The sequence below is a fragment of the Malaya genurostris genome, chromosome 2 (assembly GCF_030247185.1).
Source record: "Malaya genurostris strain Urasoe2022 chromosome 2, Malgen_1.1, whole genome shotgun sequence".
Lineage (NCBI taxonomy): Eukaryota > Metazoa > Arthropoda > Insecta > Diptera > Culicidae > Malaya > Malaya genurostris.
In genome coordinates this window covers 342,669,982-342,689,516 of record NC_080571.1, presented here as the reverse complement: position 1 = coordinate 342,689,516, position 19,535 = coordinate 342,669,982, and the positions used below count along the sequence as shown (strand labels likewise).

Genomic DNA, 19,535 nt, shown 5'->3' with positions numbered 1-19,535 from the left:
GGTAGATCGGTCAAATCAACTTCTCCTAATGGCAGTTCTAATGGCAGTCTACCTACCAATATTCCTTCAATGCCATTCGCTTTTTTAAATGAAGTCGATTTAGGCGATCAACTTTTTCAGATGACCATCCGAATGAATTCGACTTTATCACTTTTTGAAGCATTTCAAATCGGATGGCAATTTGCAAATAATATTATAATGAATTTAAAATTTAACAGTGATGTTAAATAATTATTTGAATATTTTAAATTGGAATGCTCGATCTTTAAAATCGAGTGAAGATGAATTTCATAATTTTCTCATAGTTCACAAAATTCATATTGCCATTGTGACAGAAACTTTTCTTAAACCAAATGTCAAATTTAAAAATAAACCACATTATGTGATTCATCGATTTGAAAGGTTTACTGGAATGGGTGGTGAGGTTGCCATTTTTGTCCAACGGCAAATTAAACATCGAATTAAATTCCGGATTCAGTTACATCTATCAAACTCTGATCCAGAACTCAAGTTTTAGAATTTCGTTTCCAAAAAAGAAGTTTTAAGTAAAAAATCCAGATCCAGAATTTAGGTACAGAATCCAATTTCGGGATTAAGTTTCTGAATCTAAGTCCAGAATCCGGTTCTTGATTTCAGATCCAGAACCCAGGTTTAGAATTCAGATTCAAAAATCACTTCTAGAATCTAGATACAGAACTTACTTCCAGAAATAAAATCCAGAATTCAGTTCAAAAATTTAATATTCGAATTTATTATCCGGAATTCGGCCAAATTTGGTTCCAGAATTTAAGTTCAGAATACAGTTTCCGAATCCAAATACTAAGCTGTAGAATTCTGGTCCAAATCCCAAATTCCGAATCAGTTCTAGAATCCAAGTCCAGTGCTCAGTTTTCGAATTCAGTTCCAGAATCCAACTCCTGAATCAATTCTAATACTCAGATTCATAATCCATTTCAAGTATCCAGTAAATTTAAATTCAGAATTCAGTTCTCAAATTCAGTTACAGAATACTAGTCCAAAATTTAGTTGAAGAATGCAGATCCAGAATTTAACTAAAAATCAAATTACGAATTCGTGATCTAATTTCTGTGAGTCATGTACAGCATCCATTTCAAGAATTGAGTTCTAGATTCCAGGCTCTAGAATCGAGTTCCAGAAAAATGAATCCAGAATTCAATTTACGAATTGATATCCAGGAATTCAGCTCAAGAATTCAGTACCATCTTCCAAATTCTGTTCCATTATTGAGTCCAGATTCAAAATTCATCTACAGAATTCATTTTCGGGATGTATTTTCAGAATCCAGTTCCTGAATCTAAGCTCAGAATCCATTTCATAGTCCCAGGTCCAGAATCCATGTCCAGAATCAAGGTGTAGAATTGAAATTCAAATTCAGCTCTGGAATCCTGGTACAGAACTTGGTTCCAGAAATAAAATCCAGAATTCAGTTCAAGAATTCAATTTCCAAATGCATACTCTGGAATTCAGCCATATTCTGTTGTTCAAGTCAGAATCCAGAAATCAGTTTCAGAATCCATAAATTCAGATCCATAATTTCGACCTTAAATCCAAATTACGAATCAGTTCTAGGTTCAAAATTCAGTATTTAAATTCGGGTCCAGAATTCAGTTCCTGAATTCAGCTACGGAATCCACTTCCAGAATCCGGAATTATTTTCCAAAATCCAGGTCCAGAGCCTAGTTTTCGAATCCAGATCTAGAAGTCAGTACCAGAATCGAACTCATGAACCAATTCTAGAATTTCTAAATTTAGAATCAGAATTCAGGTTCCAAATTTAGTTAAAGAATTCTGCTGCAAAATACAATTTCGTTATCCAAGTTTAGATTCCTCAGTTTCAGTTTCCAGATCTCAGTTTAAGAATCCACGTCCAGTTGCAAGAACTCATTTCTTTGAGTCAATTTCCGGATTCAGTTCCAGAATTCAGGTTAAGAATTTCGTTCCCACAATTAGTTGAAGAATCCAGATCTAGAGTTCAGCTACAGAAATAATTTCGGGATCCAGTTTCAGAATCCCAGTTCCTGAATCTAAGTCCAGAATCCCGTTCTTGATTTCAGGTCCAGAACCCAGGTGTAGAATTTAGATTCAAAAATCAGTTCTAGAATCCTGATACAGAACTTAGTTCCAGCAATAAAATCCAGAATTCAGTACAAAAATTCAATATTCAAATTCATTATCCGGAATTCGGCCAAATTTGGTTCCAGAATTCAAGTTCAGAATACAGTTTCAGAATCCAAAAATTTAGCTCCAGAATTCAGGCCCAAATTCCGAGTCAGTTCTAGGATTCATTTTATGAATTCAGGTTCAGAATTCAGTATCAAAATTGGATTCAGAATTCAGTTCCTAAATTTAACTACAGAATCCTCTTCCAGAATCCAGGTCCAGAGATCTGTTTTAAAAATCAGTTTCAGAATTCTACTGAATCAGAATCCAGTTTCTGAATCTAAGTCCAGAATCCACTAATCCAAGTGTAGAATTCAGTTTCATAAATCAGTTCTGGAATCCTGATACAGAACTTAGTTCTAGAAATAAAATCAAGAATTCTGTTCAAGAATTCATATTCTGGAATTCAGCCGAACTCTGTTCCAGAATTCACGTCCAAAATACAGTTTTAGTTTCAGGATCCAGTTCCAGAAATCTAGTTTCAGGATCCAGAAATTCGGTTTTAAATCCGAATTCCAGATCAGTTCGACAATTCAGTTTCAGAATTCAAGTTCTAAATTCTAAATTCAGGTCCAGAACTCAGTATCTAAATTCAGCTTCAGAGTTTACTTTCAGAATCTACACCCAGAGCTCAATTTTAGAATCCAGCTTCAGAAATCAGTTTCAGAATCCAACTTCTGAATCAATTCTAGAATTCAGTTTCTAAATTTAGTTTCCGAATTCAGTTCAGGTTCAGTTCAAAATTCAATGATCAAATTTAGTTAATGAATCCTTCTCCAGAATTCAGCTGCAAAATTAAATTTCGGGATCCAGGTTCAGAACACAGGTCCAAAATCTATGTCCAGAACCCAGGTGTAGAATTCGGGTTCAAAGACCAGTTCTTGAATGCTGATCCAGAACTTAGTTTCAGAAATAATATCCAGAGCTTAGTCCACGAATTCAATTTCCAAATGCATACTCCAGAATTCAGCCAAGTTCCAGAATTCAAATCCAGAATATAGGTTCAGAATACAGAAATTCAGGTCTAGAATTCCGGCCTAAAATCCAAATTCCGAATTAGTTCTAGAATTCAAGTTCAAAACTCAGTATCCAAATTCAGCTACAGAATCCTGGCCCAGAGCTCAGTTTTAGAATTAAAATCCAGAATTCAGTTCATGAATTCAATCTTCGAATTCAGGTTCAGTAATTCAGCTCAAGAATTCAGTTCTGGCTCCCAAATTCTGATCCAGAACTCAAGTTTAGAATCCAGTTCAAGAATTCATTTCCAGGATCCAGGTTCCAGAGCTTAGTTTTAAAATCCAGGTCTAGAATTTAGTTCCAGAATCCACGCCAAGAATCTAATTCCCAGATCTTAGTTCTATGAGTCAGGTGCAGATTTCAGTTCAAGGATTGAGTTCCAGAATCCAGGCCCATGACCTCAGTTCCAGAAAAAAACTAAAAATTCAGTTCTAGAATTCAATTTTCGAATTCAAGTTTGAAAATTCAGTTCCAGCTCCAAAATTCTGATGCAGAACTCAAGTTAATCAATCCAGTTCCAGAACTCAGGTCCAGAATACAGTTCTAGGATTCTGTTCCAGAATTCAGATTTCCGTTCCCAAATTTAGTTATTGAAATCAGATCCCGAATACTGCTGCATAATTCAATTTTGGGATCTAGTTTGAGAATCCAGTTTCCTGATTCCAGGTTCGGAATCCATGTCCAGAACCCAGGTGTAGAATTCAGGTTTAAAACCCAGTTCTAGAATCCTGATTCAGAGCATAGTTTTAGCTCACCAAATTACAAATTCGTGATCCTATTTCTATGAGTCAGGCCCAGAATCTAAGCTCAGAGCTCAGGTCCAGAAAAAATCCAGAATTCAATTTCTGAATTAATATTCAGGAATTCAGATCAAGAATTTAATACCATCTTCCAAATTTTGTTCTAGAACTCAGGTTCAGAAATTCAGTTACAGCTTCAAAATTCTGATACAGAACTCAAGTTTAGAATCCAGTTCCAGTATTGAGATCACGAATAAAATTACAGAATCCAGTTCCAGAATTCAGGTTAAGAATTTCGTTTCCAAATATAGTTTAAGAATAGAGATCTAGAACTCAACTACAGAATCCAATTTCGGGATTCAGTTTCAGAATCTAGTTCCTGAATCCAAGTCCAGAATCCAGTTCTTGGTTTCAGGTCCAGAACCCAGGTGTGAAATTCATTTTCAAAAATTAGCTCTAGAATCCTGATCCAGAACTTAGTTCCTGTAATAAAATCCAGATTCTGTTCAAAAATTCATATTCCAAACTCATATCCCAGAATTTGGCCAAATTTTGTTCCAGAGTTCAAGTTCAGAATACAGTTTAAGAGTCCAGAAATTCAATTCGAGGATCCAACTCATGAATCAATTCTAGAATTCAGTTCCAGAATCCAGTTTCTAATTTTGGATTTATAATTCAGTTCTCAAATTCAGTTAGAGAATACTAGCCCAAATTTAGTTGAAGAATTCAGCTACAAAATTCAATTACAAATTCGTGATCCAATTTCCATGAGTCAGGTCCAGAAACCAGTTCTAGAATCCAGGATCAGAACTCAGTTCCAGAAAAAAATTCTGAATTCAATTTCCGAAATAATATTCAGGAATTCAGTATCATCTTCGAAATTCTATATCAAAATTCAGGTTCAGAATCTAGTACAAGAATTCAATTTTCGAATTCAGGTTCGGAAACTCAGTTACAACTCTCAAATTCTGATCCAGAATCCAGTTTCAGAATTCAGATCCTGAATGAAGTTCCAGGATCCAGTTTCAGAATTCTAGAATTCTAGAATTCTGTTCCAGAATTCGGGTTAAAAATTTCGTTCCATAGTTTAGTAAAAGAATCCAGATCTCGAATTCAGCTACAGAATCCAATTTCGAGACCCACTTCCAAAATCCAGTTCTTCACTCCAGGTTCATAATCCATGTCCAGAACCCTGGTGTGAAATTCATTTTCAAAAATCAGTTCTAGAATCCTGATACAGAACTTAGTTCTAGAACTAAAATCCAGAATTCAGTTCAAGAATTCAATTTCCATAATCATATTTAAGAATTCAGCCAAACTCTATTCCATAATTCAAGTCCAGAATACAGATTCAGAATCCAGAAATTCAATTTCAGAATCCAGAAATTCAGATACAGAATTTCAACCTAAAATCTAAATTTCCAATCAGTTCAGAATTCATTATTTAAATTCAGGTTTTGAATTCAGCTACATTTTCAAAATCCAGGTCCAGAGCCTAGTTTTCGAATTCAGATCTAGAATTCAGTTCCAGAATCCAACTCATGAACCAATTCTAGAATTTAGTTTCAGAATCTAGTTTCTAAATTTAGAATCAGAATTCGGTTCCCAAATTTAGTTGAAGTTCAGAATAATCTATAGAAGTTCCGGAATTTATTTTTAAAATCCAGATCCTCAGTTTCAGTTTCCAGAGCTCAGTTTTAGAATTCACGTCCAGTTGCAAGAACGGATTTTTTTGAGTCAATTACCGGATTCAGTTCCAGAATTGAAGTTAAAGATTTCGTTTCAACAATTAGTTAAATAATCCAGATCCAGAATTCAACTACAGAATCCAATTTCGGGATCCAGTCTTAGAATCCAGTTCCTGAATATTAGTCAAGATGCCAGTTTTTGGCTTCAGGTTAAGAATCCGTGTCCAGATCTCAGGTGTAGAATACAGATTAAAAAATCAGCTCTGGAATTCTGATCCAGAACTTAGTTCCAGAAATAAAATCCAGAATTCGCTTCAAGATTCTAAATTCATAGTCAGGAATCCAGCTCAAAACTTCAGTCCCAGCTCCCAAATTTTGTTCCAGAACTCAAGTGTAGAATTCAGTTTCAGAATTCAAGTTCAGAATACGGTTTCGGAATCCAGAAATACAAGTCCAGAACTCCGATCTAAAATCCAAATTCCAAATCAGTTCTAGTCAGTGTCTGAGGTCTGGTTCAGAATTCAGTTCCTAAATTCAACTGCAGAATGCACTTCCAGAATCCAGGTCTAGAGCTCAGTTTTAAAATCAAGCTCTAGAATTCAGTTCCAGAATCCACGCCAAGAATTTAGTTCCCAAAACTCAGTTCTATGAGTCAGGTTCAATTTTCATTTCAAGAATTCAGGTCTAAAATTTAGGTCCAGAACTCTATTCCAGAATTTAGTTCCAGGATATAAGTTTTGAATTCATATTCGGGGATTCACCTCAAGAGTTCAGGAATCTGAACTAACTGGCTCAAGTGGCATGTTTCTCTAGTTATTTGGAGATTTGTGCCTTCATTCACAGCTCCTATATTATGTTCCAGAATTATGTTTCTGAATCCAGAATTAGAATCTAGAGTTTAGTTCAAGTCTCCAATTGATTCCAAATTGATGTTCGAAAAATTGTGCTCCTGAATTCAGTTACAGCTCCCAAATTTTGATTCAGAACTCAGGTTTGGAATGCAGATCCAGAATACAGTTCTGGAATTCAGATCCGAAATTCTTTTCAGTATTCAGGCTCAGATCTTAGAGCGAGTTTTAGAATTCCGGACCAAAATTCATTTTCGAAATCCAGTGCCAGAAACTAGTTTTACACGGAAAGACCGAAATCAGCATTTTGGTGAAAAAAATAGCTGATTTTCTGATTTTAATTAATTATTTTTTGAGACAACTAAAAAAATCTTACTTTTGCTAATATAGATTTTTTTATTTCTAATTCCCTTAATAATAATAATTTGTTGATATAGCTATTTTTTTAGTTGAATTCACCAATTGAACGTGCTGTCATTTCTTAGCTAAGGCACACTTCTTTTCCATTCAACTAATTTTTTAGTTGAATTAGAGAAATAAAACGTTGTTTTTTTAAACCAACATAAATGGTTGAATTGGCTTCTGCAATTTGCAGCTATATGGCGCACTGTCACCAAAGAAACGTTAAATAAATAAAAAACACCGTAATGACTACTAGCCACTAGATGGCACACTACAACCGAAAAAAATTTCAATCGTTGTCTTTTCTATATTGGCAGGTATAAATACGATGTTGTATTGGAGAAAAAGACATAAACGAAACATAAACTTCTTTTTGAAAAGTTTTCTTCTAAATCGCTGTTTTCTTTATTTTTCTTTGCGAAATCGACTTTCTCACTAAAAACTTTGATCACTCGGAAAACAAAAACCGTATATGCACACTAATTCTGAATAAATACACTTTCCACTAAGAGTTTACGTCATTTTTACATATCGGTTTAGAAATTTATATATGGATATATCGTAACACAAGCGAAAAACATCAAAACAATTTGCAAGCAGTTTTAACAACACTCATTTTCATTTTAAGCTTTTTAGTGGATTGTTTTGATTTGACACTTCTCATGAGTTTTTGGCTAATAAACTTGTTAATAAAACCAATTTCATTTTTGTTTTCTTTGTGCTGTCCTTCAGCAATGATGGTGATAGATAAATAGAAACAAATTTTCTGACTTTAATAACAAAATTAGTTGTCAATGAGAATTTCGTGTTGGATTGAAATATTGCTGGTTTGTGTCCAGGATATTCGCCAACTAAACACATTCTCTAAAAATAAGAGTTTTTTCAGCAAAGTCAATTTTGTTGTTAAAATCAACTAATTCAAAAACAGTAATACGAATTAGGCGCAGAGCTAATTTCGGTCGTTCCGTGTGATTACACTTCTAGAAATAATTTCCAGAAACCTGGTCCAGAGCTTAGTTTTAGAATCCAGGCCTGGAATTAAGTTCCAGAATCCACACCACGAAGCTAGTTCCCAGATCTCAGTTAAATGAGTCAGGTTAAGATTCCAGTTCAAGAATTCAGGTCCAGAACTCAGTTCCAGGATACAAGTTTTAAATTCATATTCAGGAATTCAGCTCAAGAATTCAGTCACAGTTTCCGAATTATGTTCCTGAATTCAGTTTCAGAATTAAACCCCAGAATTCAGTTCAAGCATCCAATTTCGGAAATTCAGCTCCTGAATTTAGTTTCAGTTCCCAAATTCTGATTCAACACTTAGGTTTAGAATCCACATTCAGAACTCAGATCCAGCATACAGTTCTGGAATTCAGTTCCGAAATTCTTTTTAGTATCCAGGCCCAGAGCTTAGTTCTAGAATTCCGGACTCAAATTCATTTTCGTAATTCAGGTCCAGAGTCTAGTTTCCAGACTCCAGTTTCAGAATCCAGACCCGAATCCCAGTCCAGAAGTTACGGAATTCATGTTCCAAATTCAGTACTAGACAGACAGTTCTCGAACCCAGGTCCATAATTCAGTTCCAGAATTAAACGTTCAAGGTTCAGCACTGTTTTGATATGTACGTGTTAGGCGATATTCACATTATTCTTCCGCTACAAGATTATCCGGGTAAGCGGTTCAATGCATACGGCGCTGGTCTTACAAGCCAGTTGTCATATGTTCGAGCTCCGACCTCAGGAAGGATTCATAGTGTCAGTAGGATCGTAGTACTACGCTAAGAATCGACTGCGAAGTCTGGTGAAACAGAAAGGCCAAATCCCATAAAAGAAATGTAATGCCAAGACTTTACTTTTTCCGCTACAAGATCGAAGGCTAAAACATAATTAAGCAGTCGATTCTTTACTAACAACTTAAAAAAAGGTCTTTAAGTTGGAAGATTGGAGAAGTTTAGGACGCGAATTTATCGGCTTTGATGCATGAGAACTTGTACCGAACGTCAAAATGTCAAAACAAAACAATTATTTCTCTGAGGTAAAAAAATATTTGGCTCCAAAAGGTTAGAAATTGGATGCCGTATAAATTGAAACCTAGAGATATGGAACGGCGATGTGTTATCTGGAATGAGGTTGATGCTATTGGAAATAATAACCAAATTTGTCAAACCATTGCTTCGAAGCATTCGTAATTTTTTCTCACGACAACGTTCGTCGTGTTTCGGTTTCGCTCGAAAAATTGTTGGAAAATAGTGTGACTCACCACAAAGTCCAGACTAGGCGCCATCCGACTACCATTTGTTTGGATCAATGTGCAGAACACTCGTATCGGAGTCAAAAATTGACTTTGTTTCTGAGGTTCAAAATGTGAGATTTGATCTTAGTTGCAAGTTTGAGTTGACAGCTGCCGACTCGAGATTCTCAAAAATCTATGATGATCTAATTGAACTAATATTTGTTGTATTTGGCGTGTAAACTAAAAGCGATACTAGCGGAGGAATGTTCGGAAAGCGGCAGCCAGAATTCAAATCCCAAACGAAAAAAGTTGAAAGCGACAATCAAGCTATTACTTACATGGTAGCTTTTGGTGTGCATACTGTATGTGTGTGTGTGTGGTACAGTTACGATTAGTACATTTACAGTGTGTCAAACGCAAACATATGTGCAGTAGACGGGTAACAAGATTCGCCAGTCAACAGATACTGACGAATGAAACAAACCACACACGAAATTCAACAGCCGAATTAAACACGCAGACATGTGACTAATTTCATTTGTTTCGCACAGTTAGAACTTTTAATTATTTTGTACCCAAGGAATTCTGTGTTGTCACTGTGCTTACTTGCAAGCGGGTTAGCATTATTTCTTCGACCAGGAAAGAAAGAGTAGGAAAATAGAGCGAAACAATTGGAAAAAAACGACAGCTCCAACTACCTGCCAAACGGAGTGTGCGGTGATCGGGAAAAAAAACTAGGCGAGACGAGGAAATGATAGTCGTGAGAGGAGACATCAAACTGAAATGGAAAATTGCTGCTCGCTTTCACATCACGACAGAGCGGCGCATCGCACAGGACAAGAGGCGAGCCAAAAAATGGAAGGCTACCGCATGCAGATGTCTGCAGAGAAAATAGGGTACAACATTTTTTGTGTCAGAAAATGACAAATCCTCGACCATATGGACACGGATTAGGGATTCGAATGAACGGGGCTTTAGAGTCGAGTCATGGTGCGATAATGTGCCGAGCGGTAGCAGCATCGATGGAGGCGCTTGGTACCGAAGAGAATTGAAAATAATTGAAATTTAAGACACAGCAATCCATGCTAGCGAGAAAACTGACAGAGCATGCAAAAACACATTCAGAAGTCAATCAAAAATAATGAGCTAGAAACAGGCGGTGCAAAACTCATGGCTTGCTGAAATCGGTAACCAAAACTTCCGTTTCGTAATTCAAATGTTCCTCGGATTTGACGACATGCTGACAGCAAAATTTATTTCACAACCGTTGAACCGTGCCTTGCTTGCGCCCCCCGCCTGCTTCGACCTCATTGAATCAAAAACACTACGAACTTTCCGAGTTACATTTGATTAGTTGATAATTAATAACTAATTCTGATTGTGGTTTTTCATAAAGTGAAACATATGCGAAAGGAATGAAAACTGTGTGATTGAATCGTGTTGTGGGGGTTGTGGTCCAGTCTTTTGTCCGGTGAAAGTGATTCTGTCAGTAAGTTGGCCCGTCTGTAACTGTTGTGACCGTTAGAGAATGTGTGTGTGTGTGTTTGGACGGGAATCATGGCATGTTATGCGAGAAATTATGTGTTGCCTCAGACAGTCAGGGACTTGTGTTTCTGTATCAAGTTGTGTTTGCGTCAGTGTCCGGAATCATAATAATCAACGAAAGGTTTTACAGAAACTGAGAAAAATATCAAAAACAAAAAAAAACACACTCTTACGCCACAACACATCCAAAGTGGAAATCATACATTTAAGGTTCGAAATTACATCAAATGTGGTATTGGTTTTTGATCAAATCGAGTTTAATAAGAAGCGATACTGTGTACATTTTTACAATCGTTGAGTATAAATATATAGTGAATAAAAACTTAACATTCACACATTTTTCTTAACAACAAATCAGCAAATAAATTACTTGAAACGTATCGTTTTGAACAAATTTGGATTAATTTCTTTCGTTTTTTTTTCGATATTTATTTTTTTTTAATTCCATTCTGCAGCCAAATTCTTTTTCGAATCGAACCATTTCAATTATTCGATTCCATCGCATCTTCTAGTAGTTAAATTAGTAACGGATCCGAGATCGTGTTCAAGGGAGGAAATTTTCTATCTACTTTTGAATTTTTTTATGTCACATTTTCATTCGCTCTTCAGATTGTTGTCAGGAAACAATGATCGGAACCACTCAACAGCGGGATAAGTTAGAATTCGGTAAACCACATTTAATTCTTGAGGTGAATTCACAGAACTCATCCAAATAAAGTAAATAAAGCTTACTATTGAAGGGATTAAGCTACTGCGCTCCTGTTAGGTAAGTTTTTAAAATTGAGAAATATTTTGGCAAAGTGTGAAATGTTCAACCCATATCGAAAATGGAGGTCCAGTTTGGTAGAGAAGCATCGGGATTGCTATTGGTCGAAGACAATTTCGTAAAATATAGAAACTTTTTGGACGTGAGTTTAAGTGAAGCGTGCCTGGTTGGGAAACAGAACCGATTTCGTTCGACGCACTGCCAACTGCTATCCCTTCTCGTAGCGGGGTTCGATTGCTTGGAGAGCCTCAGACTGGTCCTCGCAATCTCCCTGTGCTTAGAATGTCGGTCATAACGAAAAACAAACTTTCAAGGAATTTGAGACAGTTATCAAAAGAAATTCGGAACAGGAAAGCTGCACCGAAAACCTTCGTCTAAACTATGCCTCGAAGGTGACAAGCCATTCTAAATGATGATGCTACACTGATTAGTACTTGATTGCACCAAAACACTGTACAGAATCATTGTAGGAAACTGTAACTCGAAACTACCAGACTACTGACTACTCGACGGTGCAAAATGAGAGTTACTAGGAGCTTGGATGGTATTTCACTTCCATTTTTAAGAGCGTACATTGAATATACAAAACCGTTTGCGATTGAGATCCAAAGAAAAAAAAACTCGTTTCAAGAGAACAGAACCGAATACCTATCCTATGAATCTGGATCAGAGCTTAAAATTATCACGCATTCTCAACGAAAGAAACCATTCCAACAGTCTCATTTTCAATGTTTTACTGTCTCATTCGTAAATGACCAACACCGCAGAACAAACGAAGTGAGACGAAGCATTTTCGTTTCTCATCGAAAAAATGAGAGAGTATAATTGCCAACGTCACTCTTTCCTCTATGACAAGACGAAACCAGCATCAGCAGAATTTCAATTCTCATTCTTTCATCGATGTATTTAAAATCTGTGAAGCTTGGCTATAAAAAGTGACTTAAATATGGCCAATCGAAGTGATTACATCCCAGAAACTCTTTGGAAACCAAAACTACTACAAATTCGAGCACCAACAGGTAAAAGTTATTGTGAAACCTTTTTCTGTCATTTTCAATTCTCACAGCTTCGGTTGAATATCGACACTGCATACCATGGGATTTTCACTGAAAACTGCAAATGACTGAAAAGGCAAATGTAAGAAAAAATACAATTTTAAAACTACTCTCCCGCTTATGTCATTGACTGGACATGGATTTTGTTCTCATAGTTTGCAGGCGAAGCTGAAAGTGACATTAATTTCTCGTCATTTTCGTCTATTTTGAGTCAATGAAAATTACTTTTCTTAGCTCTGATCTGGATACTTTTATCCTATGAATCTGAACGGAGAAACATTAGAATCGCAATTGGTCGATGTTCACGAATGAAGTAACGTTTTGGGCATGAGTTCTAGTGAAGCGTGTCTGGTTGGGAAACGGTGCTTATTTCGCTTAGTGAGCTATCCAGTAAAAGTGAATGTTTAGGGGTGATTCTCAGAGCAGAGATTGGAGCTTATTATGCAAAATTTGAAATATAATAAATCAACTGTACAGGTAACTTCCTCTGCCATTGTTTTTTCAAACACTTTTTTGATGTAAAAAGATCATGTTCATTTTACCCCAAGTTCCCTTTTTGTACTGAAATACAATAGCTTTAGTGTATAAAAGAAAACCGAAATACTTGCAAAAAAAACGAATAGAGTGTTTTTGATATAAAACAGTCTAACAAATTGATGGCATATAGCAAACTCGTTGTGACCCAATTTTTTTCTAGGTATAATTTTCGGTTGAAATATGATCTACAATCCAAAAGCAGATTCAATTAAATACAATGGGAATGACAGCTCTAGCCTGTGCAACCCGTTTTACCCGAATTTATTTCATAAATTGTATCATTGGTTGAACTTTCTTTCGCATGTCGAAAGGAGACTGATTGCGATTAATTAAAATCGATTGATATTACGAAGAAAGCTCAGCAAAGTAGAGTACAAATAGGTACGGTTCAATGACCGTACGAATCTTGATATACCGTTTTACTCCAATTTATTTCATACGTCGTATTTCTGGTTAAACTTGCAGACGCTTCGAGTTCTCGCATTGCAGTACACCGAAACCTCCTTTTACGAACTAAACGGGGGTTCGTAAATGGAGGTAGTTCGTAAAAAATGTTTACGTTATTTGGGATTTGGTTCGTAAAAAAAGTTTTGTGTAATAAATGTGGAAACCCCCAATTACATGGCCATTTTCGGAACGGATGAGTGGGTGCAAGAAAATGATGTTTGGGGTCGGTTCAAAATCCAAGATGGCGACTTCCGGTTTATCGATATTCCTAAAAACCCTTACAATGAGGGTATTTTCGGAGCAAGATTTCCTGATATATACTCATCAAACCCGTCCCGAAAATACCCATATTGTAGTAATTTCCACGGAGCCGGAAATTGTTTTCATTTGATGCAAAAACCTCTTTTTACGAAGTTGGTTCGTAAAAAAAGTTTACGTTATTTGGGATTTGGTTCTTAAAAAAGATTACGTTATTTGGGATTTCGTAAAAAGAGTTACGTAAAAAGAGGTAACGTAAAAAAAGTGTTCATAAACGGAGGTTTGGGTGTATTACACAATTTTCAATCTATTTTTCTAGGGTATTGCATCTTAGAGCAGAAGCGAATATATTGTTCTTGATTATATAATAATTCTTTGATGGGAAATGGCATGGCGACTCTACAATTTGTCTCATATATCCATATTCATAGGGTTTGATATTATTTTAAAATTGAATTGCTTGTCGAGCCACTCAAACTCTCTCTCGAAGAATCTTTTCATGCTTCCGTGTTTTCTCCAACGAGAATTGAAAGTAACTATCCACAATTTCATTTTTTTTTCAACGATATTTTCTTTGCAAATTTTACTTTTGAGAAACATTGCAAACCAATTCTCCTTCAACGCGTTCGACAATCAATTGAAAAAATCTGTTAGAAAACAAATTTACAAATATCTAGTAGGCTATGGGTTTAATGAAAATAAGGAACATAGCAACCCAGCTCGATGCAACAAAAACAGAAAAATCTTTTCCACTTGATTCAAAACTGTTGCACCTTGTAGGTCTTGTTAGTTTGTTTATATACATACTTGGACCTACCGGTTTTCGGTTTCGAAAGTAGCACCAAAACATTCAAAACAGAACTCACTTTTATTTATTTGAGATGACTTTGATTCAAATGATTCAAATGAAATTTTAACCTAATCCGAATCCGGCTTCTGGTTCCAGAAATACAGAATTTTGAGTGCTCAAAATCTCAAACAGTAACATGCGTTTCTTTAATAACTTCTGTTAGATTTTAAGAAGTAGTCTTTGGTGTCTTTCAAGAATACTGCTAGTGCTCGCAATTGAGTATAATGCTCACGTTGTAACAGACATAACTTTTCCCACTGGAAGTTTCATTATTGAGTATGGAAATAAAATTGGTGACTGTGCCAGAGATCTGATAACTTAATGTATTACATTTTTTACGTTCGTTTATCGAGCACAATAATCTACAAGAATTGATGACGATGATGTGATAGATTGTGAGTGGTGGTCCGAGATAGCTGCCTTACTCCGATTCGAGGAGAACGAAAAACATATTCTGCATTTGTAGGTTCTAACATACTGCGGTTTCGGTTTCAGGTTTCAGGTTTCGAAAAAAGAACTCACATCAATTTCTCAGAGATGTTTTTTAGGTTTGGAAACAAATAATAGTTTGTAGAATCCAAATCAGGTGAACAAGGTGGATCTATCTGACCCAGTCTTCTTCAGTCCATGATCGGGTAGTAGTTTTTTCCTGGTGTATAATAATGGATCCAGCCAAACACGTATTGAAAGTGCGCTTGCGTTTGTCTCTTTAGTTCTAAATAAGCATGTGTGGGATATAGCGGCAGAATATCTTTCTCATCTGCAGAATCTTTCCGATCCTCAGGTAAATTTTAATGTATTATTATTATTGAGGTTTATTTAGTCCCGGTTTTAACCTACATTTTATGCAGTTTTGACACTGTCAGTGGTAGTGGAGTAATCTGAAGGATCATCAGCTATTCGGGAGAAGGGCAAGGGCTCATCGACAATGATCTTCTAACTATCATTGATCGATTCTACGGCTGTTTTTTGCATAACTTTGAAAATGTTTGCTTAGGTTTCAAGAGAACGGAACCAAATACTTATTTTGCAATAGGAGAAATATGAACGACAGAGCTGATAAAAGTAATTTTCATTGACTCAAAATACACGAACTTGACGAGAAATTATTGTCACTCTCAGTTTCGCTTGCAAACGATGAGAACGAAATCTATATCCTGTCGATGACATAAGCGGAACAGTAGTTTCAAAATTGTGTTTTTTTTTCATTTGCCCTTTCAGTCATTTGCAGTTTTCAATGAAAATCCCGTCGTATGCAGTGTCGATATTCAACCGAAGCTGTGAGAATTGAAAATGACAGAATTACTTCGAATTGCCGTATTTTAGTCACTTTTTATAGCTCAGCGTCACAGATTTTCAATACATCGATGAAAGAACGAGAATTAAAATTCTGCTGATGCTCCCTGAAGACGTTAGTTTGGTTTCGTCTTGTCTTGACGTTGCAATTATACTCTCTCTCTCTTTGTTTCAATGAGAAACGAGAATGCATCGTCTCTCTTTGTTTGTTCTGGTGTCGGTCATTTACGAATAAGACAGTATAGACGGGGACGGGTATAGCCTTTCACGCAGCCCACCTGGGTTCGATTCTCAACCCCGTACTGGCTCGAAGAGGCGAATGACATTATGGTAAAAACCTCTATAATCAAAACAAACAAAAAATGAGACAGTAAAATATTGAAAATGAAACTTTTGGATTGGATTCTTTCATTGAGAATGCGTGACAATTTTAAGCTCTGATGAGCGATTTATGTAACTCTAACAAAAACGCCCAGAAAATTTCTCTAGGAGAAACCACAGAACTTAAGGTCTGAGGACAGAGGGTCGCGTGTTGAGTTTTAGATCGACCTGGCTCGCTCAATTCCCTTAGCGCATCGCATTTCGCCTGCACTCTCTTGTATATGAGCAAACTGTACCGGGTTGCCAGCATACATTTTATTATTTTGATGAGAAGTTTTATCACATAAATCTATCGTATGGGTTGGACATTACATGAATTCCAATGAACAATGAAAAAATATTCAACTTTCACAAAGATTGAATGTCTGTGTGTTTGGCAGCCTTGTCGAGTCAATTTTATTTCTCTCTCCTTTTTCAGAATGCTATCAGGAAACCAAAGCGAAAAAAAATTGTGGATGCATTGAAACTGACTGTGTTTCACATAAAAATACAAGACTTTATTTTTATCGCGATAACATATATGTTTTTATGTACTAATCGCATCTAAACTAAATTAGCTAGACTTTGTCACGGTAGATTTATGATACAAGCCTTCAAAGCCGAGATATTCGATGAACAAGTAGAGATATGCATTTCCGAGCGTTCCAATTTTCAGCAGTTCTTCAGTCAGAAAAAAATACAACACGACCGCTAAACTCAATGAATCATTCTGAAAATTTCACAGAATATTCTCAACTAAATTTCGAAGACTTTGTCAGGTGGGGTTTTCTATATTCTGCACCGTTTCCAAGAAAATTTAATTTGAAACGGGAAAATAGCAGAAAACCTACCACTTTACGGTACTGTCCTCAGTCCTTAAATCCCTTAAAGAACAATGAATCGAAGTGACTCCCTCTTCCGATTTGTATGCATTGCGTAGTCGAAAGAAAGAAAGAAAAATAAATGAGAAAGGAAATGATGGACGCTGACTTAGTTTTCACCTGGAAATTTTTGATCTGGCAAGGATTTTTAAGCTACGTACTCAAAATCCAATTATTCGTTAGGTAATATTGCGGTGGTAAGGTCAATTTCGTCGACAAAGATATCAATCCATTATTATACCGAATCGAACAGTTTTAGGTATTTATCAAGAGAAAATCAAAGAAAACTGGAAAGAAAGCTTTATTTCTTTTGTAAAAAAAAACACTTCGTACGAGTAAAATATATTTTGTACTAATTGCTTGTTCGGTAGAATCATTTCCACGCCTTCGATCGATATTCAATGTTGGTTTCCATATTTTCGTTCCACGAGTTTCATTTCTTGTATGTTCCACAATTCCGAACGATTCAAACTTAATTCAAAAACAGCCCACTGGCTGTTCAACTGAGCAATATTGGAAAACAAAATGTTGAAATAAATTTACAATAGTACACCGATACATCACCAGTTGCATCAAATAAATAAAATCCGAAACTGAAAACAGAACTTAAGAAGAAAAAAAAACAACTCGTAATCATATAAAGAAAACGAGAAAAAAGAAAAGAGTATTAAAAACAACAACAATCAACACAGAGACAATAAAGAAACGGAAGATCAATAAGAAACCAAGTAAATCTGTGTCATACCAGGTGTTGGGGGTGTGCTACCTCGTGATGGTTCCGCACCTGGTACTCCAGATGCTCCTAAATTACCGCTAGATGATGATCCCTTACTTGTATATAGCTTGGATGTACGCGCCGCGGATGCCTGGATGAAGAAGCGCCGAACAGCGTCGAAACCGGAACGAGAAAAGTTGCTCATTTAGTGGTCCCCAAAAGAACAGGTTCTACTCTTTCTACATGTACGCTACTCACCTGCATTCGTATGTGTTCTAGCTTAACGGGACTGGGAATGAACCCCACTTCACAGCCTTCCTTGACCAGTCGACCAATCCACCAATTATTGTCATATTTCTCCTGCGCCAATCGAATGGTTTGAAATTATAAAAATTAGCCTACTTTTGGATAACATTTTTCAAGTTTCACCTTGATATGAAGAAAATCGCCGACCTCGAACGAGACCGCACTACCGTGCACTGGCGAGTCGTCATCCAAACTGCCATCGTATGAAACATTCGTCCTCACAGCAAATGCGACGGGTTTACTCTGTTGGAATGGAACAAGATTATTTCAGTAAGATAAAAAAAAGCAAATGCTCGATGAAGTAGGCAACGAACGAAACAAAAAAAAAAAAAGATTGCGAATGCAAAATTACGAATTACAAATTTAAGCGGCTCGTTATTCAACAGCATTGCAGGGCGAGTGCTGACGAAGCTTTGTTTAATAGTAAAGAGATTTTTTGTTTCACAATTTTGCATATTAAATATGCATGACCTCGGTTTGACGCGAAAACAGGAAATACTGAAATATACTGGACGATTATTTGGTTACGACGAAAGAACTGAATTGTTCAGGATAAAACCTAACATTCTTTTAAACATGAGCTATATAACATATTGTACTTTATAATATTCTGTTCAGAAATGGTGTACGTTGGCAATACTCGAAAATTACCCAAGTCGATAGTAACTTGATGAATTTTGAAATTACAGCCTACGTGAACATAATCCATACGTTAGTTGGTAACCCGATTGAAGCGCATGCGATAGGAAGTGTCGAAATGCCAACTTCCTACTGTTTCCAATGCAAGGCAGAACAATCGAAGAGTAAAGTTCAAGGAGATAGCTGATACCGTAGAGATCGATCTGAAGGAAGCGTATTCACAATTTTGTATGAGAACTTGAATATGAAAAAAAAAATGTTTTCAGAGAGGGTGCCGCTTTTTCCTTCTTCATCCGCATCCACTATATTCGCCAGTTTGAGCTCTAGCGACTATATTTCAGTACTCAAATTGATAAAAAAAATGCTGTGTGGAAAGTTTTTTGCAACGAATGATGAGGTCATCACAGAGACTGAGCCGTTTGATGAGATTAAGGAGCTATCATAGTAAAAAAAGTGGTGTAGACGTGTTGGAACGATCTTCAAGGAGAACGTACTTTGGAATCTGAACTCTGTACTTTGTACACTAGATTCTGAAGTTTGGACTCCATAGTCTAGACTCTGGACTCTCAACTTGAAACTTTGGAATTTGGACTCCCGGTTCTGTGCTCTTCATTTTGAACACTGGGCTGTGGACACTGGATTCTCGATTCTGTATTCTGGACTCTTCACTCTGGACTCTGAACTCTGAACTCTAGACTCTGAACTCTGTGTACCCTGGACTCTGGACTCTAGAAACTGAACTCTGGATTCTCGACTCTGTATTCTAGACTCTGGTCTA

General features: G+C 36.4%; 1 protein-coding gene across 13 annotated transcripts in view; it reads right to left on the bottom strand.

Moving 5' to 3' along the window:
* The window catches only part of LOC131431871 (voltage-dependent L-type calcium channel subunit beta-1), a 478,431-nt gene that overhangs the window by 26,564 nt on the left and 432,332 nt on the right, over window positions 1-19,535 (bottom strand). For 10 of the 13 annotated variants that reach the window (XM_058597802.1, XM_058597808.1, XM_058597807.1 and 7 more), the window contains 3 exons: window positions 18,242-18,361; window positions 18,071-18,172; window positions 17,843-17,963 (listed from right to left, as the gene is read on the bottom strand). In XM_058597802.1, the coding sequence (XP_058453785.1) occupies window positions 17,843-17,963; window positions 18,071-18,172; window positions 18,242-18,361 (343 nt within the window). The remainder of the gene's footprint in view (window positions 1-17,842; window positions 17,964-18,070; window positions 18,173-18,241; window positions 18,362-19,535) is intronic. The other 3 variants (XM_058597809.1, XM_058597815.1, XM_058597812.1) reach the window with 2 other exon arrangements.